Consider the following 22,261-nt stretch of genomic DNA (forward strand, 5'->3'; position numbering starts at 1 on the left):
AATTGGACTCTTCTAGCGAATATTGGTAAATTTTGCTACATCTGGAAGACAATAATTTCAAAAGTTGCTTCACACATCCATTCAACTCAACCATTCCTGGAGCCCGAATATCCTCGTCAAAAACAGAAAAAAACACAAAGAAACACACAACATAGGACACTAATAACATATATACCATTTCGGGATAATTAAGTCCCTTGTCTAATTGCAAATAGATTTACTGTATTTTGATAAATTATATTTAGTATTTTTTATGTTTGTTTTCGTTTAATAAATAAAAATTTTTATTAGTTAGAATTTATCGAATTTGTTGATAATAGTAAAAAAAAAAAGTTGAATGAAGATTCATATTTACTCATGATTGACTTATTTTCTAACTTATTACAAATCAAATAAATCTTGTTTTGATCAAACTACTTTTATATATACATGTTCACGTGTATTAATGTATGTGATGAGGTATATCTTCACCCTTATAAGGATAATTTGATCACAAAAAAATATGTTCGATTTAGAATAAGTTAGCAATAAGTTAATCATGGGTACATATACTAATATCAATAAGTTAAGTGGATTTTGATCAATGAAAGGATCTATTTGTCAAACTAAAATAATTTTCAAAACCTATACGGATTTTTTACATATATTTTACCAAATATCTAAGGATGACAGTGTAATTAATTATTCCTACCATTTATGATGAAACCTATATTTCAGTTTAATTTTCTTTTTCATTCTTGATTTTCAATTTCACATGTGAAAAATGTTTATTTTGCTTTTCTTCGTTTATATTTTCTATATCCATACGTTCATATATGTGTGTATATATATATGCATATATGTATGTATGTTTCTATTATTAATTTAACAATATAAAAGCATATAAATACTTTTAATAATGTATTGATAAATGATGTCGTTGAAAAACTTTAATTGAGTTCATAAAAATTACAACTATTTTTATCTCAAGTAAAAATATGTCATAAGATAGGGTAAAATATTTTATTAGACCCATAAAAAAAGGGTAGAATTTTTTTTGTTACTATAATTACAAGATGACACTTTTAGTTCCATAAAATTTAAAATCACATCTTTTTAGTCCAAAAAAATGTGATTTACAATGCTCATTTAGTTCCAAATAATGCATTTTCAATCCAAAAACCACAACACACATGACTTTTTGGAACTAAAATTACATAATTATGAATTTTATGGTCTAATAATTGTGGTATCAAAAATGAATTTTGTCCTTATTTTATGGGACTAAAAGAACATTTTATCCCATAAAAATGTTGAGAAATCTTATAAAATATTTGGTAAAATTTTTAGAGAATAAGTTTATAAGATTCAAATTAAAATAAGATGTCAAGTTTATAAGCTCCTTTAGAAAGTGATTATTTCTCAACTTAGTTTTAGGATTAGTCAATTCAACATACAAACTCTTTTAATTTCAATCATATTAATTATAAAATTATTGTATAAACTCCATTATCTTATTTTATTCAAGTTAACATTTTAAAATTTTATTTGTCAAATAAAATTTAATATACTTTTAAACTCTAAGAATATTTTATAAAATCTACGAATTTATAAAATATTTTAAATAATTAAGTATAACCAAAATATATATCCTTGTAGTTTTTGAAAGTGATATAGAATTGACCAGCGCAGTGCATCTTAAAATCTGAAATTTGGAGGCGACAGAAAGAACATGGAAGCATCGTTCATCCCCTGAGTTTGAAATTCAAGAAGCGTAAAGAGAATTCGGACCACAATTTATTCCTCGAGAAAAACAGCCCTGGAAATCCTCGGCGCTTGTCACGGCTATAAATACATCTATCTGATCCGTCCCCCATATTGCAATATTGCAGCAAACATACCACTCATCAGGTTCAGAAAACCTCATTTCTTCCTTTGGATTAAGGTTCTGATCGAATTCTAATATTAGGAAAATCATAAGTCCAACAATGGTTTCAGCTAGTGTTGAAAACGTTGTACACTATCAACAAGAGATCGTTCGCCCGTTGGCCAACTTCTCACCTAGTTTATGGGGTGATCTTTTCACTTCAGTTCCCATTGACACTCAGGTATATATCATCGTATTTCCCTACTGTTTGAGTACGTACGTAGCTATGACATTCATTAAAACTGATATATGTTGCATGCAAACCATCAAAACTGATATATGACATTCATTAAAACTGATGGACTTTATGACATCAACTATCATATAATAATTACTATGTTCTTATGCCCCCACGACAGGTTGTAGAATCTTATGCCCAAGAAATTGAATCATTGAAGAAGGAGGTCAGGAAGATGATTGTAGCAAACAACAAAAATATGGCTGGAAAGCTGAACTTGATAGACAGCATTGAGCGCCTCGGCATTTCATATCATTTTGAAAGAGAAATCGAAGAACAGATTCTGAACTTTTACAACGCCTGTTTCAGCTTTGTTAGCGATGATTTACACACTGTTGCTCTTTACTTTAGGTTACTACGTCAACATGGTCATCCCATCTCTTCAGGTAATTAAACTCAGTCCATATAATATAAGTGCCAAAATTTTCTGTTCTATAGACACCTTTTAATTTAGGAATGGTACCTGTGAAGTTATCCTAATTTCATGCAATTTGTGGAAACAGGAATTTTTCATAAGTTTACGGAAAGTGATGGTAAGTTCAAGAATTCACTGAGGGGTGACGCTAAGGGTCTTTTAAGTCTATATGAAGCAGCTAATTTAAGAACACGCGGAGAAGGTATTTTAGACGAGGCTATCACTTTTGCAACTGCTCATCTTGAGTCCATTGCTCCACATTTGAGCTCTCCCTTGAAGGAACAAGTAGCACATGCGTTGGAGCAGTGCCTGCAACGAGGCATCCCAAGGGTGGAGGCACGTCGGTACATATCTGTCTATGAGGAATATGAATCAAAGAATGATTCCTTGTTGAGGCTTGCAAAAATGGACTTCAATTTGCTGCAGATGCTGCATAGGGAAGAACTTAGTGAATTGTCAAGGTACTTAAGAATTAATGATACAGGTATTAGGATTGTTTGGTTCTAACTCGTATCTAAATCTTGTTGGTTGGGTCGCAGGTGGTGGAAGGAATTGGATCTTGTTTCCAAACTTTCATACGCAAGAGATAGAGTGGTGGAATGCTATTTTTGGACATTGGGAGTGTATTTTGAACCTCAATATTCTCGTGCTCGTATCATGCTGGCTAAAACTATAGCTATGATCTCAGTAATTGATGATACTTATGATTCATATGGTACCGTTGACGAGCTTGAAATTTTTACAGATGCAGTTGAAAGGTATACATAATTATACCATTACCATGCTAAACTTTGCCTGTCTTACTTCTGGGATTAACCGGAACTGATCAACAAATTTAATTTCTTCCATGTCTGATGATTATTTATCAGATGGGATATTAAGGAAATCGATAGACTGCCAGACTACATGAAGATGTGCTATAGAGTTCTTTTAGATCTTTACGATCAGTACGAGCAAGAATTAAGACAACAAGGAAGATCATTTGCTGTTCATTATGCAAAAGCAACAGTATGTGTGATGAACACTTGTCCTAATTTCAATATATAATACCATGTTATGTACGAGAAAATAAAACTTATTATATAGTTCTGATCATGTACATTTTGAACAGATGAAAGAGATAGTGAGGAGTTACAACATTGAGGCAAAGTGGTTCATTGAAGGATACATGCCTCCCTTTGCTGATTATATGACCAATGGCTTCATTACCAGCACATATTACCTGCTGGCAGCCACGTCTTTCATCGGCATGAACGCTGTTACAAAGGAAGCTTTCGATTGGCTTGTAGGAAAACCCAAAATTCAAGTAGCTAATGTCACTATTTGCCGGATTGTCGATGATGTAGCAACTTACGAGGTATATATATAAAAATATTTCAAACTCATTACCAAAAACACACGTACACAAATATATGCTTCTGATCTCATTCTGACATGTCGGATAATTTCACAGATTGAGAAGAAAAGAGGACAAAGTGCGACGGGGATCGAGTGCTACATGAAAGACTACGGAGTATCCGAGGAAGAGGCAATGGAGGAATTTAAGAACATTGCTGAGAATGCATGGAAGGATATGAACGAGGAATGTGTGAAGGAAAAATCAGTTTCAATGGAGGTTCTGAAAAGAGTTGTGAATCTGTCCCGACTGATCGATGTTGTTTACAAGCACAATCAAGATGGCTATACTCATCCCGAGAAAGTGTTGAAGCCCCTTATTACTGGATTGCTCGTCGATTCCTTCAGTATTCAAAATTCTTGATAATTACATGTATATGATTTTGTATGATCCAGTCAAAATTTATTCTGTTTTTTTATTCATTTATATGTAGTAGTTAAATGATTCATTTGTATTCAATTCATGCATCATTCAAATGGAAGATTAATTCATACTACAGTTGATTTTTTTTTATGTTTTTTTGTGCTAGATGTATGAATGATTGTCATATATACATATATATATATATATATATGTACACATCAATCGCATTTAGAAAGTAAGTATTGTAAGACATTTGATAGTAGTTGTCCTTGGCCTGGATGGAGAGGCAATCACCGATTATGTCAAAATATTTTTGCAATAACTTTTTAATGTGTGCAATGTCGCTTTCCACTGTTTAAATGCTTTATCTTTATCTTTTTGCAATCTTTTTATAATATATGTACTTATCGGTTCAAGCATAATAAAAATAGGTTTATTTCTTGCGTTATTATATTTGCATTAAAGGTTTCATAATAATTATTAAAGTAACATATCAGATTTCGAAAGTTCAGTGTAGCATGATTTCATCCATGTGGTACCTTGTCATTAAACTTTTCAGATATCTCCTAATCTAACTATTCCATCTCTTCCACCCTTAGCTTAAATTCACCCACTGTACTTGTTCCTGTTGCCTTCCATAATGCATTTTTATGTCCAAGATACCTAAACCCTGTTGTTTTAAAGTTGTTGTGTATATGTCTGACATAGAATTTGGGTGCAAAGTGAGGGAAAACAATGTAAAATGCTTTTAGGGGTATTTTTCTGTTTATCTGACACAAAAGTGCATTGAGTTTCCTTCTAAATATTTCAATCATATTTCAACACAGTCAAAAATCATTCCTAAGTGTCTCTAAACTCCCTCTGGACCATTGCATATACAATTGGGTATAAATTATTGTTGAGGTCTAGCCCGACAACAGTGAGCCAAACCCCCCTATGTGATCCTTTCAAATGATAGTCATCTCCATCTATTTTCACAATTTTCATGATATCTCCCTAAAATGATAGTGGATCTAGGGTTTGTTCTCCTTGACCTATTCTTCTGCATAATCCCGAAGTTTATTGAATTGACACTGATTAGAACTCCTTTCATGTTTTTTCAGAGCCCGTCTCTTAGCTCCTGGTCTTTTTAAACATGACATTTAAGCTTATTCTTGATGTTTACCCTCCATCCTTTAACATTTCTTTTGCGTATAGGTTTGAAGTCTTGAAAAAATAACATCAACAACTGTTAAATCAATTACTAACAACCTGCTACATAATTTTGTAGTCAGATAATTATATGTTACTGCTATAATTGTATTAGTTAGTAATTTATGAAGTACTCTTGCAATGATCTATGGTATTAGTTAGGGTATCATGTATTCGTATACGAAATTAAAACTTACATAATTTTTTTAAAAAATAAAAATGAATGAAAATGAGCATACGTGAAGTATGATATTAGGATTAGGGATATAAATCATCTAAATTGCATTTGGTGATTCATAGTTTACGTCAAGTTCCCCACAAATTTAAAAAGAAATATTCAGGGATGATTTTCTTCTAATTAATTAATCCTTCAAAGGGAATGAAGTTTTCCTCTTTCAAAAGCATGTATTAATTATCATCATAACACTTTCGTGCACGATGGAAATTAGTGGCATATTAATTAATAGTTATACAACTTTTTGGATGCCCTACCAACATCAACCTCCTCAAGAAATTAATTATAAGAAAAATTATTAATATTAATTTAGTAAGGTGCATATTTTATTGAAACGACAAAGTTCAGAAGAAAGCGGCTTCTCCGACTATTTTATAATTAACACATGATTCGGTATCATACCTATATCATAATTATATAAAAGTGAAGAATATTTTACACAAAATTAATTAATGATCTTTGCTCATTTTTTTGAGGAGTGAAATTCTGTTTTTAATAATAATAACAAATAAATAATTTAGACGTACAATTAGCTTAACTAAAATAGTGTAATTACTCAATAGGAAGGGTGTTAAACTAAAATTTAGCCCATGAATTAAGTGTATTGCACGCAACAAATTGATTGAAATTGACCCTATGATTTTTTACATGATCTGTTTAATTTTCTTATAATTATATTCAACTAATTGACTGAACTTGTTACTCTTATTATTCCTAACAGCAGGAAAGAGAAGTATGTACACAGTTGGAGCAGTCAAGTTAAGTTGACAACAATTACTTAACATTAATTTCCGGTATTAAGACCTAAACCTAAACAAAATACAATGAATTTGCAGTGTGGTTGGTATAGTAAAAAAAAAATGACTAATTACATAAGTGTAATGAATTTAGTTGGATTAAATTAAATTTTAATAAGAATTTTCTGTTATTCACCAAAGAAAACAGTAGATGTTTTTGCAAAAAAAAGAAGAAAAGAAGAAGAGAAAGTGGAGATTACCATATTGAAAAGATAATTAATTATAATAACACTAATAATTATTTTATTTTATGAGGCAACATCTCCCAGCAGTGAAGTGTCGTGAGTTGTCAAGTGGAAGCAGTGTAGATTGAGGGAACCAAGACAAGACCATTCCTTCTTGAGACCGCAATTCCTTGCGCTTCCGTCATGTCTATGTCATCTGGAGTCATTCCTTTCGGCATCTTCCAGTCAAAGTGGTAGAGAAGTTTTGCCAACGGAAGCTCCACGTTCGCCAACCCGAAATTCATACCCGGGCAAATCCTTCTTCCTGCCCCGAATGGAATGTATTCGAAGTTATTCCCCAAGAAATCAATGGAATTGTTGTCGAATCTTTCGGGTTGGAAGGTCTCGGGTTGGTGCCAATATTCGGGATCCCTTCCCATGCCCCAGATGTTAATCATGACTTTGGATTTGAGAGGAATTGTGTACCCATTAACTTTGCATTCATCTCTGCATGCTCTTGGGAGCAATGGGGCTGGAGGGTGCAGCCTGAATGTTTCTTTGATCACCAATTTCAGGTATTTGAGAGCCTGCACGTCGCTCTCTTCCACCATCGTCAAAGGCTTCTCTTACTTCTGCTTGTACTTTTGCCATCACCCGAGGGTTTCTCATTAGTTCTGCCATGGCCCAGTCGATGGTAGTTGATGATGTTTCAGTTCCGGCAGAGAACATGTCCTGTATATAAAATCATTGTTAATTAGTTAACAAAGAAGAAGGCTATATATGTATTGAATCGAGTCAGCCGTATATGGATTCTTACAAAAATGACGGCTTTAACGTTGTCATTAGTGATGGGAAATTGGAGTTCTCCAGTTTTCTGCATCCTGAGAAGAACATCGACAATGTCTTCACCACCAAACTCTCCACTCTGCTTCAGTTTATGCTCCTCCAAGATGGCATCAAGAATTGTATCAAGCTTCCTCCGCATCCGCAACAGCTTGTATTTGTTCCAACTGAGAACATGCAGCAACTTGGAAGAGGGAAACAGATCAGCCAACTCAAATCCCCCGGCCATGGTAACCGCCTTCTTTAACAGGGCTATCAACACGTCGCGATCCCTCATCACTTTACCAACCGCCGCTCTGCAAGTGATGGAAATCGTGAACGCAAATACCTTTTCCGTCAGATTGATGGCTTGTCCAGAAGATGACTGAAGAGATTTCATAAGACGGGACACCTCATCCTGCCTAATGGACCCGAAAGATTTGACATTCTTAGCGCTGAGAAGCTCCAATATGCATATCTTACGCATTTGCCTCCAGTACTCGTTGTAGGCACTGAAGGCGATGTCAGTGTGATCATACCACATGATCTTACTGCTGATGCTTTCGGGTCTATCAGCGCAGGCAGGGTCCTGAACTTTGACCACCTCCTTAGTGGCCTCCCGCGATGAAATTACGACTGCTGAAACTTCTCCAAGCTTCAGATACAAGACGGGACCATACTTTTGGGCAACTCTCCTGAGTGCGTGGTGTGGCAGCCCGCCCACCAAGTGGTGAAGGTGCCCAATCACTGGCAGCTGCGGCGGGCTTGGAGGCAGTTTCTCGTATTTTCTTGGGGACTTGGGCTTCATCCATGCTCTGATTAGTAAGAAGATGAAAGATGAAGAAAGCAGGAGAGTAGTGAAGCTGACGGGCAGCTGGATCTCCATTACTGCTCTAGTCTTGTATGAAAATTAATTCATACTACAGCTGGATTGATTTGTATTCAATTCATGAATCATTCAAATGGAAGATTAATTCATACTACAGTTGATCTTTTTTTTATGTTTTTTTGTGCTAGATGTATGAATGATTGTCATATATATATATATATACATATATGTACACATCAATCGCATTTAGAAAGTAAGTAGAGGCAATCACCGATTATGTCAAAATATTTTTGCAATAACATTTTTTTGTGGGACAATGTTGCTTTCCACTTTTTAAATGCTTTATCTTTATCATGTTGCAATCTTTTTATGATATATGTACTTATTGGTTCAAGCATAATAAAAATAGGTTTATCTCTTTCATTATTATATTTGCATTGAAGCTTTCATAACAATTATTATAGTAACATATCACATTTCGAAAGTTCAATTTAGCGTGATTCATCCATGTGGTGGCTTTATCATTAAACTTTTCAAATATCCTCTAATCTAACTATTCCATCTCTTCCACCCTCAGCTTAAATTCACCACTGTACTTGTTCTTGTTGCCTTCCATAATGCATATTTATGTGCAAGATACCTAAACCCTGTTGTTCTAAAGTTGTGTATATGTCTGACATAGAATTTGGGTGCAAAGTGAGGAAAAACAATATAAAATGCTTTTAGGAGCATTTTTCTGTTTATCTGACACAAAAGTGCATTGAGTTTCCTTCTAAATATTTCAATCATATTTCAACACAGTCAAAAATCATTCCTAAGTGTCTCTAAACTCCCTCTGGACCACTGCATATACAATTGGGTATAAATTATTGTTGGGTCTAGCCCGACAACAGTGAGCCAAACCCCCCTATGTGATCCTTTCAAATGATAATCATCTCCATCTATTTTCACAATTTTCATGATATCTCCCTAAAATGATAGTGGATCTAGAGTTTGTTCTCCTTGACCTATTCTTCTGCATAATCCCGAAGTTTATTGAATTGACACTGATCAGAACTCCTTTCAAGTTTTTTCAGAGCCCGCCTCTTAGCTCCTGGTCTTTTCAAACATGACATTTAAGCTTATTCTTGATGTTTACCCTCCATCCTTTAACATTTCTTTTGCGTATAGGTTTGAAGTCTTGAAAAAATAACATCAACAACTGTTAAATCAATTACTAATAACCTGTTACATAATTTTTTAGTCAAATAATAATATTTACTGTTATAATTGTATTAATTAGTAATTTATGAAGTACTCTTGCAATGATCGATGGTATTAGTTAGGGTACCATGTATTCGTATACAAAATTAAAAATTACATAATTTTTTTTAAGAAAAAAATGAATGAAAATGAGCATACCTGAAGCATGATATTAGGATTAGGGATATAAATCATCTAAATTGCATTTGGTGATTCATAGTTTACGTCAAGTTACCCACAAATTTAAAAAGAAATATTCAGGGATGATTTTCTTCTAATTAATTAATTCTTTCAAAGGGAATGAAGTTTTCCTCTTTCAAAAGAATGTATTATCATCATAACACTTTCGTGCACAATGGAAATTATTAGATTTTATTGTTTGGATATCTTTCTTACGTATATAAATCAAGCAGCACGGTGGATCTTGTCCTGTTATAATTATTGATGTTAAGGGTGAATTAGCTATTCGAATTATATTTATTTTTATATTTTATTATCTCAATGTTATGAAATTTATACTTTGCTATATATGTAATTGATCATCCCAATGCTAAAGGTATTTATTGCACGCAAAAAATTGATTGAGACACTTAGAATTTGTTAAAAGATGAAATTCACCAACAAAGTAGCAGAATTCATGGTGAACATTTCGGTGGGAGAAATCAGTTTTCTATTTCTGATAAAAACTAATCTAGTTATAGCAAAACTGCATAAATATATACACAGTTAAAATGAAGAAGAAAAGCTAACTACTTTACCTGCCTACTCCAGCATGAATGCCAGCGTGTAAAAGTGTTAAAAAGTAAAAATTGCTTAAAACTAATAAAAGTGTAAAACTGAAGAAAAACGATTACAGAGAATAAAATAGAAGCAGAGTGCTGCAACCTCATCATCGTCAATGGAGCTCTGCTTCTGCTGCAACTGGGAATTGGATGCATCTTCTACAGAATTGACACTGATGATAAAAACACATGATGTGTTTTTCTTGTAATTATGTTTAATCAATTGACTGATCTTATTATATCTAAAAGCAGGAAAGAGAACAATGGAAAGTATGTCCACAGTTCAACCAGTCAAGGGAAGTTGACATCACAATTAATATTTGTGTTTTTATTTCTAATTTTCGGTTTTAAGTGGCAAAAATATATGTTATCAATTTCGTTTACATTTGTATAAAATGAAAAAATATTTGTATTAATTAATAAAATTATGTTTTTATATTGAAATATGGTGATGCCATATCAATACATATCATAGTTCAATATATATTAAATGAAAATATATATAACAAAAATATTTTTATTTTAATCACTATTTTAAAAATTAAAAAGTGAAATAAACGCACAATTGAAAACGCAATCGAAACAACTGAGGATTGTCATATTAAAAAATAAAACAAATAACAGAAATTATTTTATTTTATGAGAGGACGTCCCAAGCAGTGAAGATTCATCCATTCTCAGTTGGAAGGATTGTAATTATAGAAAGATCATCATAATGTTTGGATTCGTATTCTGAGTGTTTTGTTGTGTTTTGTAGAAATAGAGAGAGAAAAACAAAGATAAATAAGTATGTGTTAGAGATAGTATGTATGTTTGGATTTGTTTTTGGAAATAATTAAAAATAAGTATTATATGTTTAATGTTGTATTTTTGGAGATAAAAAATACTATTCATTGTCAAATCATGTATTTTTTATATATTTACGTATATATGTGTGTATATATATATATGTATGTTTTTTTATGCTAAAACAGTTAAAAACACATAAATAAGGTGTTTTTGAATAATGACAAACATTGGGTATGTTTTGACTTGTCTCGAAAATAAGTTGGAAATGAAAACAAACATAGTGCATTCTTTCTTGAGGTTTTATATATTCTGGGGTTTATTTTACTTCTTTTACTGGAAATAGAAGCAAAAAACAATTTATAAACGGAAATATGTTTATGTATATGAGTGATGGTTAATTAATTAATAAATTATAAGATAATATAAAAGATAGAGTGCACGGTGCATGCCCATATCAGTGTTCTTCCATCACTCACCACAACATTATTTTATCCATAATTTTGTCTGATTCTTTGTCCTGGCAAACGGAAACAAATCATCATCGTATGACTACAGTGACACTGAAAATTGAGAGGCTGCCCATCCAGTCCAGTACTGGATCAAATCTTGGAATGCTGACCCTAATATACTTTAATAATTATTATCAATACAAAATAATTTTTTATAAGAAAAATTATTAATATTAAATATTTTAATAGGGGCATATTTTATTGAAACTACCAAGTTCAGGAGAAAGCGGCTACTCCGGCCATTTTATAATTAACACATGATTCGGTATTATACCTACATCATAATTATATAAAAGTGAAGAATATTTTACACAAAATTAATTAATGATCTTTGCTCATTTTTTAGGAGTGAAATTCTGTTTTTAATAATAATAACAAATAAATAATTTAGACGTACAATTAGCTTAACCAAAATAGTATAATTACTGAATAGGAAAGGTGTTAAACTAAAATTTAGCCCCAACATTATAGTATAGTAATTTGTTGGGGGTATGAACAATGCCAGTGGTGTAAAGATATAGTTTGAATTAAGTTGAACTGAAACAAAAAATAATCCTATAAAATTTGGATTGCATGTATTATAATACTATACTTATGGTTGATTTTTTTTTAAAAAAATTATATGTATTTTTTATGAATTAAGTGTATTGTAGGCAACAAATTAACTGAAATTGACCTATGATTAAAAATACATCATCTGTTTACTTGTAATAACACCAATAATTATTTTATTTTATGCGGCAATATCTCCCAGCAGTGAAGAGTCGTGAGTTGTCAAGTGGAAGCAGTGTATATTGAGGGAACCAAGACAAGACCATTCCTTCTTGAGACCGCAATTCCTTCCGCTTCCGTCATGTCTATGTCATCTGGAGTCATTCCTTTCGGCATCTTCCAGTCAAAGTGGTAGAGAAGTTTTGCCAACGGAAGCTCCACGTTCGCCAACCCGAAATTCATACCCGGGCAAATCCTTCTTCCTGCCCCGAATGGAATGTATTCGAAGTTATTCCCCAAGAAATCAATGGAATTGTTGTCGAATCTTTCGGGTTGGAAGGTCTCGGGTTGGTGCCAATATTCGGGATCCCTTCCCATGCCCCAGATGTTAATCATGACTTTGGATTTGAGAGGAATTGTGTACCCATTAACTTTGCATTCATCTCTGCATGCTCTTGGGAGCAATGGGATTGGAGGGTGCAGCCTGAATGTTTCTTTGATCACCAATTTCAGGTATTTGAGAGCCTGCACGTCGCTCTCTTCCACCGTCGTCTTTCCCTTAAAGGCTTCTTTCTGCTCTGCTTGTACTTTTGCCATCACCCGAGGGTTTCTCATTAGTTCTGCCATGGCCCAATCGATGGTAGTTGATGATGTTTCAGTTCCGGCAGAGAACATGTCCTGTATATAAAATCATTGTTAATTAGTTAACAAAGAAGAAGGCTATATATGTATTGAATCGAGTCAGCCGTATATGGATTCTTACAAAAATGACGGCTTTAATGTTGTCATTAGTGATGGGAAATTGGAGTTCTCCAGTTTTCTGCATCCTGAGAAGAACATCGACAATGTCTTCACCACCAAACTCTCCACTCTGCTTCAGTTTATGCTCCTCCAAGATGGCATCAAGAATTGTATCAAGCTTCCGCCGCATCCGCAACAGCTTGTATTTGTTCCAACTGAGAACATGCAGCAACTTGGAAGAGGGAAACAGATCAGCCAACTCAAATCCCCCGGCCATGGTAACCGCCTTCTTTAACATGGCTATCAACACGTCGCGATCCCTCATCACTTTACCAAACGCCGCCCTGCAGGTGATGGAACTCGTGAACGCGAACACCTTTTCCGTCAGATTGATGGCTTGTCCAGAAGAGGACTGAAGAGATTTCATAAGACGGGACACCTCATCCTGCCTAATGGACCCGAAAGATTTGACATTCTTAGCGCTGAGAAGCTCCAATATGCATATCTTACGCATTTGCCTCCAGTACTCGTTGTAGGCACTGAAGGCGATATCAGTGTAATCATACCACATGATCTTACTGCCGATGCTTTCGGGTCTATCTGCGCAGGCAGGGTCCTGAAGTTTGACCACCTCCTTAGTAGCCTCCCGTGATGAAATCACGACTGCTGAAACTTCTCCAAGCTTCAGATACAAGACGGGTCCGTACTTTTGGGCTACTCTCCTGAGTGCATGGTGTGGCAGCCCGCCCACCAAGTGGTGGAGGTGCCCAATCACCGGCAGCTTTGGCGGGCTTGGAGGCAATTTCTCGTATTTTTTGGGAGAATTGAGTTTCTCCCATGCCCTGATTAGTAAAAAGATGAAAGATGAAAAAAGCAGGAGAGTAGTGAAGCTAAAGGGCAGCTGGATCTCCATCACCTGCTCTCGCATGTATATTCAGGGAAGGATATTAGATTGGAACAGATGTATACCAACTCCGTTTCAATTAGATCTTAGTTCTTGTGTGCGTTTGATGAAAAGCCTGCACAATCTTTATAGTGTAGGATTTACAAGGATAAGAAAAGTATGATCTCTGATTGGATCAGTCCCCTATATTTTAATCTTTTTAATTAGACTTGAGAGTTCGTTTCCTTTTTGTCTCAGTTGGCTGATCTTCGGAGACTTCAACCATTCCTATGACTTCAATTATATTGACGGAGTGATGGCCATCTTAATTGAATTTTCAGTTTTCGCTATTTCTTACTCTCTATCCCCTTCACTTTCTAAGTTACTACTCATTTTATTTCATTCCCTTGTATTCCTGATAGGAATTTGAAATTCAAAAATTAAATTCTTAGTTTAACAGATTTTTTCAACAGATAAATTGAAACTTTGCTATTTTAAGATGTTTTTTAATTGGATTTTTAATCAAATAAACCCTTCCATTATTTTCGCCTACCAATTTTTCTTTCTTTCTTTTCTTTTTCTTTTGACAGGAAGCCTACCAAATTTTTAGTTAAACCAAAATTTCAATTATTGTAAAGAAAGCACAGTGCCACAGCCTATTTGACAGTGATTGAATTTTCTGTTGTAAATAATATGTCATGTTCTATTCCATTCAACATACATGTATTATAAAGATGATGTCATATATTTTATTTAAAAAAAAATTATATACATGGTACGCATACTCAGTATAAAATAGAACATAGAACATAATTTAATTACAACGAAAAATTTGACCAGCTTTGGCTTGACAATTCATCAGGTCTTCTAACTTGTAAATTGGGTCAGTGATGTGACCAGTGCTGGCGCCCCCACTCTTGATTCAATTTTTCGTCGAGATAAAACAGTTGCTTTAGTACATAACTTCTTCAAAAATAGTTTTAATTTGAGAAAAAGATATACTAAAAAACTCGCTTTGATCAGAAGCATTTCACGTAAGTATGATTTTGCATGTAGATATTCAACAAAGAGGAAAAGATTAGCGGACCCTGTAAAGTTGGACTCATTCCATACAACAGAAAATTAGTCCCATGTTATAAGTTTTCCTTGTCTGAAAATTAATCCCTTTAGAGTAGGAATTTGGAGACTTCTACCAGTCAACATAGTATATTACATTCTATTTGTCATCCAACCATGTACGACAGAAATTTTTCCAAGTCATGATCTAGAACTGAATACCTCACTAAATTTTGTAATTATGGAAATGACATGGAAGCATCCTTCATCAACTGACTTTGATCCCAATTGTTGCGGTAAACAATGGGCATCCATAAATTTTATTCCTGTCAAAGACACGAGGTTGGAAATTTTACATTACTCACCGCTATAAAAAGATCGTAATGCTCCCGGCATTGTGAATTGCAACAAACATTAGAAATCACAACACTCAGCAGCTTCAGAATTAATCCATTTCTTCCCTTAGATAAAGTTATCAAATTATAGTACATTATTTTAGATGATGGCCTCAGCTACAGTTGAAAATGTTGTAAACTATCAACAAGAGATCGTTCGCCCGTTGGCTAACTTCTCACCTAGTCTATGGGGCGATCTTTTCACTTCAGTTTCCATTGACAATCAGGTATTATACATATTTTCCTACCTGTAGCCTGTTTCGGTACGTGTATATCTATCGGTTCTTGCTACTGATCATTAAAACTCATGTTGCATGCAAACCTTCTAATTGATCTCTGTGGAGTAGCTGAAATTAAGTAATGTAGACTTTATGACATCAACTATCATGTACTAATTTTGTTCTTATGCCCCGTCAGGTTGTCGAATTTTATGCACAAGAAATTGAATTATTGAGGGAAAAGGTCAGGAAGATGATTGTAGCACACAACAAAAATATGGCTGAAAAGCTGAACTTGATAGACAGTATTGAGCGCCTCGGCATTTCATATCATTTTGAAACAGAAATCGAAGAACAGATACTGAACTTCTACAACGCGCGTTCCAGCTTTGAAAGCGATGATTTACACACTGTTGCTCTTTACTTTAGGTTACTACGGCAACATGGTCATCCCATCTCTTCAGGTAATTAAATTCAATCCGTATAATAAGCTGGCCAAAATGTTCTATTTTTTAACAGATTCCTACTTGTAAGACGATATTAATAAATGCCGTTGTGAAAACAGGAATTTTCGAAAAGTTTATGGAAAATGATGGTAAATTCAAGAATTCACTGAGGGCCGACCCTAAGGGTCTGTTGAGTCTATATGAAGCAGCCCATTTACAAACACGAGAGGAAGACATTTTGGACAAGGCTCTTGCTTTCACAACTGCTCATCTTGAGTCCATTGCTCCACATTTGAGCTCTCCTTTCAAGGAACAGGTGGCACATGCCTTGGAGCAATGCCTGCAACGAGGCATCCCAAGGGTGGAGGCACGTCATTACATATCTGTCTACGAAGAATATGAATCAAAGAATGATTCCTTGTTGAGGCTTGCAAAATTGGACTTCAATTTATTGCAAATGCTGCATAGGAGAGAACTCTGTGAATTGTCAAGGTACTTAAATAGTTAGGTATGTGCTTGTTTTGGTTCTAATTTGACTACATGTCTAAATCTTGCTGGTTGGTGGCTGGCATGCAGGTGGTGGAAGGAATTGGACCTTGTTTCCAAACTTTCATATGCAAGAGATAGAGTGGTGGAATGCTATTTCTGGACATTGGGGGTGTATTTTGAGCCTCAATACTCACGTGCTCGTGTCATGCTGGCTAAAACTATCGCCATGATCTCAGTAATAGATGATACTTATGATTCATATGGTACCATTGACGAGCTTGAAATTTTCACCGATGCAATAGAAAGGTACATATTACATAGATATGACCCTATATATAGCTTGCCGGTCTAATTATTTCTTGGATTAACCAGAATCAATTATATATATATAACTATAGTTTCTTTTCTGTTTCTGATCTATCAGATGGGATATTAAGGAAACGGATAGACTCCCAGACTACATGAAGATATGCTATACAGTTCTTTTGGATCTTTATGATCAGTACGAGCAAGAATTAAGACAACAAGGAAGATCATTCGCTGTTCATTACGCAAAAGCAACAGTACGTGTGATGAACACTTGTCCTAATTTCAATATATAATATGATGTTATGTACGAGAAAATAAAACTTAATGTATAGTTCTGATCATGTACATTTTGAACAGATGAAAGAGATAGTGAGGAGTTACAACATTGAGGCAAAGTGGTTCATTGAAGGATACATGCCTCCCTTTGCTGATTATATGACCAATGGCTTCATTACCAGCACATATTACCTGCTGGCAGCCACGTCTTTCATCGGCATGAACGCTGTTACAAAGGAAGCTTTCGATTGGCTTGTAGGAAAACCCAAAATTCAAGTAGCTAATGTCACTATTTGCCGGATTGTCGATGATGTAGCAACTTACGAGGTATATATATAAAAATATTTCAAACTCATTACCAAAAACACACGTACACAAATATATGCTTCTGATCTCATTCTGACATGTCGGATAATTTCACAGATTGAGAAGAAAAGAGGACAAAGTGCGACGGGGATCGAGTGCTACATGAAAGACTACGGAGTATCCGAGGAAGAGGCAATGGAGGAATTTAAGAACATTGCTGAGAATGCATGGAAGGATATGAACGAGGAATGTGTGAAGGAAAAATCAGTTTCAATGGAGGTTCTGAAAAGAGTTGTGAATCTGTCCCGACTGATCGATGTTGTTTACAAGCACAATCAAGATGGCTATACTCATCCCGAGAAAGTGTTGAAGCCCCTTATTACTGGATTGCTTGTCGATTCCTTCAATGTTTGCAGCTGCCCAGTTTCTTGCTAATCACATACGTTAATTATTTTGTCCAATTCATTCAAATTTGTTTTCTTCATTCATTTATGTGTTAGGTAGATGATTAATATTTATTAATGCATCACCGAAATCGAATGTCCATGTAAAGGTTTGTCACATCTTTTTTTTTTCTAGATTGAAAAAATAAATAGAATATTTATTTTTAAATTATGTCGAACACTTTTATGTACTTTATATTAGTTTTATTGTTGATATGACCAACATAAAGTTCAATTTTAAATAGTGAAAAAAGTCTCACAATTATAATCTATTTGATTGATTTGAGACCTACTGGTTTATTTTTTTAAAAAAAAAAAAAGAAGTTAGAAAAATAAATTGACACATATAGCAATATCCTAAAATTTTATTCATAATTAACAAATGCTAGTATTATATTATTTATTTTATTTTTTTGAGAATTTTTCCCTTAAAAAATGTTTTAAAAGATTATGAAGTAGAATAAAATTTTAGATATGAGAAAAAAAAAAAAAAAGGGTGATGAATTATAAATCAATTACTAAAATAATACCACACTCAAATTTTAATGACCATTATTAGTATATTTTTACATTAAATACAATATTTGAGATATTTTAAAACTTCAATTATTGTAATTTGGATGTAATCATTTAGGTAACAAGATAGGAGATGTATGACGTCTGGATTCAAGACTACTTCATTCAAACTTGAATTTTTTATGATTCAGGACTACTTCAAAATTTACTACATTCAAACTTGAATTCTTGGTTTCAAACATAAGTTCTCCACCTCATTCATGTTGTAATAAAAAATAAAGAAAGAACAAATGAAGATTGAGATTTAAGGTGCCTGATTAAATGGACCATATTGAAATTGACGTGTTGAAATCGTAATCGTAGAAGATGGACAAAGATGTTCAAATAATTTCAAATGCAAAAGCTTGTATTGTACAAAAAAGGGAAATTTATAATAATTTCAGTAATAGTACATGCACCAGAAAAAATTTAGCATTTAATCATAATTAGTTATCATAATTAAAAATAAATAATTATTAATCACACTTACAAAACGATTGTTGATCGTGATTTTTACAAATGAAGCTAAAATATTTATTACGATTAAAAGTTGTGAAATAAATATTTACTATGATTCATAGCTATAATGCTAATAATTTTCGTGGTGAATAATCTAAATTTTGTATCCAATTTTCTTATAACTATAATTGATTATATGCGATAAAATTGTAGCCACATGTCTTGGGTTAATTGAGTTGACAGCCTGATTTAAGTTGGATGTACTGATCCAAAAAGATTAAAATAAAGAAAAAAGAAAGCGACAATTTTTAATATTTTAATTGGGCTATCATATAAGATCAAAATAAAATATAAATTTCCATGGAAAAAAGGAAATATTGTCAGGGTCATATTAACTTTACATTAATAATTAACGTAATTAAGTCAAGTCTACATAATAATGCATTTACTATGTAGCTTTTCTCTTCAATGCAATCGATATATATATATTTACAATTCGAACCGGAACGTACGTCCAATTTCTTAATTCAATGCATTGACATAAGAGGTCCATTTTCCATGAAATGATTTAATTAGTGATATGGTCAATTACAAATATATAATTTAGTACCATGTTTCTATCTATTATCGAAAGCCATACATCTTAATTATTAAATTGATTCTCCTTATTTATTTACTGCATTAAGAAAAGTGATTTAACTAGGGATTATTACACTCTTTTCCTTTCAAATTTAGTGTAATTATACATAAGCTCTCTATAATTTGAAAAAATTACATTTCGTATATTTAAAGTTTGCTTCCGTCTGACAAATATCAATAATTGTATTTTTATTCATTTTTTTAAATCAATAAATTCAATAATTTTTCACAAATTAACCTATTTGTTAAACGAAAGCAAATTTTATGGATACTAAATGTAAATTTTTAAGAAGGACTTACGTATAATTAGATCAAACCTCATAAAAAGGAGTCTAGTTTTCCTTTTAATCTAACATCTTTACTTAATTATGTTTGTACAATTACTTGGTACCACAGCAACCTTCTTATTCCCCAGAAATATGTATTATGTTTGTTTTTATTTGGGTGTTTTTAACTATTTTAACATAATACATATATATATACACACACATGTACATAAATATATATAAGAAGACATGATTAGACAATAATTATATAATAAACAGTAACGTTTGTCTCCAAAAATACAATATTAAACATACAATACTTATTTTAAATTATCTCCTAAAACAAATCCAAATATACATACTATCTCTAATACATATTTACTAATCTTTATTTTTCTGTCTCTATCTCTACAAAAGATAATAAAATACTCAAAAGAATCCAAACACTATGGTTATATTTGCCACACGCCATTAATTAATTTTGTACTAATCTTTCACCTCAAGAACACCAACGCACCCCACAAATAAAATTAATCAATCTTGTACAAAAGAATTAATCACTCATCTTACTGAGGTACGTGAAACAACTACAAAACCTCAATAAAGAAATCATAGATTACATTGTAAGAAACAAGTACAACACTATCATACTTATTTAATACTGCACTTACTTTTATATGTTCACAACATTAAACGACCGAGTAATAATTAATTTAAATACAGATATATTTCTTCCAGCGCCAAAGATCAGATGGTACTCAAGATTTCGGGCCGCCACCTTTGGTCGGATTTAATTCTCAGGTATATAGGGAGTGGGAATGACGAGGAGATTGTGTTTTCGTCCGACAGCAATTCCTTCAGCATCAGCCATATCCATGTCACTAGGTTTCATTCCATTTGGAAGCTTCCAATCAAAGTGATACAGAAGCTGAGCCAAAGGAAGCTCCACATTGGCCAACCCAAATGTCATCCCGGGGCAAATCCTCCTGCCCGACCCGAATGGCAGATACTGATAGTGGGCTCCCAAGTAATCAATGGAGTTCTCCTCAAACCTTTCGGGCTTGAAGTTTTCGGGCTGAGGCCAATAGTTGGGGTCTCTTCCCATGGCCCAAGTGTTGACCATGACTTTGGCCTTGAGAGGTATGGTGTACCCCTCAACCTCACATTCCTCTCTGCATGCTCTTGGGAGTAAAGGGATCGGAGGGTGCATTCTTAGAGTTTCTTTTATTACCAATTTCAGGTACTTCAGCGCATGCACATCGCACTCTTCGATCGTTTCCTTTCCTTTAAATGTTTCTCTTACCTCAGCCTGCGCCTTTGCCAGAACGTGCGGGTTTCTCATTAGTTCTGCCATGGCCCAATCAACAGTCGTCGAAGAGGTCTCCGTTCCAGCAGAAAACATGTCCTGTGAGAAAACAATTTATAAATCTCTGTCACAAAGAGAGAATATATATATATATATATATATCAACAGTCATGTCGTCTTACAAATAGGACTGCTTTGATGTTGTTGTTGGCTATTGGAAACTCAAATTCTCCACTTTGCTTCAATCTCAACAGAACATCAACCAAATCTTCACTTCCCATCTCCCCGTTGCCTTTCTTTGATGTCGCGAGGTTATCTTTGTGCTCGTCAATTAGTCTGTCGAGAATTGCGTCCATCTTGCTGCGCATCTTCAAAAGCTTGTACTTGTTCCAGTTGATGATGTTAAGTATCTTTAGTGAAGGGAACAAATCAGCCATATCAAAGCCACCTGCCAAGACAACTGCTTCCTTGAGCAAGCTGATTAGTGTTTCCCTGTCCTTCAACACTTTACCAAACGCAGCTCTGCAAGTGATGGCACTGGTGAACAAGAAAGTCTTGTCGGTCAGGTTGATTGGCCTCCCAGAGCTCGCCCGAATGGATTCAACGAGACGAGAGGCCTCGTCCTTCCTGATGTAATCGAAAGAACGCACGTTCTTAACACTCAAAAGCTCCAAAATGCATATTTTGCGCATTTGCCGCCAGTACTCTCCATAAGGGCTAAACGCAATGTCGATATAGTTGTACCACATGATCTGACTGGCTAGGCTTTGTGGCCTGTCAGCGCATGCGGGGTCTACAGTTTTGAGCACCTCTTTGGCCACTTTAGGTGAAGAAACAACGATGGTCGAGACTTCACCGAACTTGAGGTGCATGAGAGGGCCATACTTGTTGGACAAGTCCCTAAGAGAATGGTGAGGAAGTGAACCTACAACATGGAGCAAGTGCCCAATCAAAGGGAGTTTCCAGGGACCAGGAGGCAACTTTTTCTTCTTAACTGATTTTGATTTCTTCCATTCCTTCACTATGATGAAGATGAAGGAGAGGAGGATGATGGAAGCAGTGAAGTTAAATGGTAACTGAAGCTC

General features: G+C 34.1%; 3 protein-coding genes and 1 pseudogene across 4 annotated transcripts; 1 reads left to right on the forward strand and 3 right to left on the reverse strand.

Moving 5' to 3' along the window:
• LOC105165073 (vetispiradiene synthase 3) lies at window positions 1,876-18,181 on the forward strand. Of its 2 annotated transcripts, XM_011083945.2 has the most exons (8): window positions 1,876-2,087; window positions 2,266-2,530; window positions 2,648-3,020; window positions 3,099-3,317; window positions 3,429-3,567; window positions 3,671-3,916; window positions 4,013-4,270; window positions 17,884-18,181. In XM_011083945.2, exons 1-8 carry the CDS (start codon window positions 1,968-1,970, stop codon window positions 17,941-17,943), a joined length of 1,680 nt encoding a protein of 559 aa, XP_011082247.2. In that variant the 5' UTR covers window positions 1,876-1,967; the 3' UTR covers window positions 17,944-18,181. The 2 variants fall into 2 exon arrangements, with proteins under 2 accessions (XP_011082247.2, XP_011082248.1); XM_011083946.2 differs by lacking the exons at window positions 1,876-2,087; window positions 2,266-2,530; window positions 2,648-3,020; ... (2 more) ...; window positions 3,671-3,916; window positions 4,013-4,270 and adding exons at window positions 15,463-15,691; window positions 15,882-16,146; window positions 16,248-16,620; ... (1 more) ...; window positions 17,042-17,180; window positions 17,284-17,529 and having other exon boundaries at window positions 17,626-18,161.
• Window positions 6,710-8,545, reverse strand: LOC105164837 (annotated as a pseudogene).
• Window positions 12,229-14,140, reverse strand: LOC105164839 (cytochrome P450 71D95-like). Its single transcript, XM_011083633.2, has 2 exons — window positions 13,153-14,140; window positions 12,229-13,067 (listed from the first exon to the last, which is right to left on the reverse strand). Exons 1-2 carry the CDS (start codon window positions 14,056-14,058, stop codon window positions 12,453-12,455), a joined length of 1,521 nt encoding a protein of 506 aa, XP_011081935.1. The 5' UTR covers window positions 14,059-14,140; the 3' UTR covers window positions 12,229-12,452.
• LOC105165074 (premnaspirodiene oxygenase-like) lies at window positions 20,396-22,261 on the reverse strand. The gene is made up of 2 exons (XM_020694218.1): window positions 21,359-22,261; window positions 20,396-21,275 (listed from the first exon to the last, which is right to left on the reverse strand). The coding sequence occupies exons 1-2, from the start codon at window positions 22,046-22,048 to the stop codon at window positions 20,661-20,663; spliced, it is 1,305 nt and encodes a 434-aa protein (XP_020549877.1). The 5' UTR covers window positions 22,049-22,261; the 3' UTR covers window positions 20,396-20,660.

Source organism: Sesamum indicum, linkage group LG6, assembly GCF_000512975.1.
Source record: "Sesamum indicum cultivar Zhongzhi No. 13 linkage group LG6, S_indicum_v1.0, whole genome shotgun sequence".
NCBI classification, from domain to species: Eukaryota; Viridiplantae; Streptophyta; class Magnoliopsida; order Lamiales; family Pedaliaceae; genus Sesamum; species Sesamum indicum.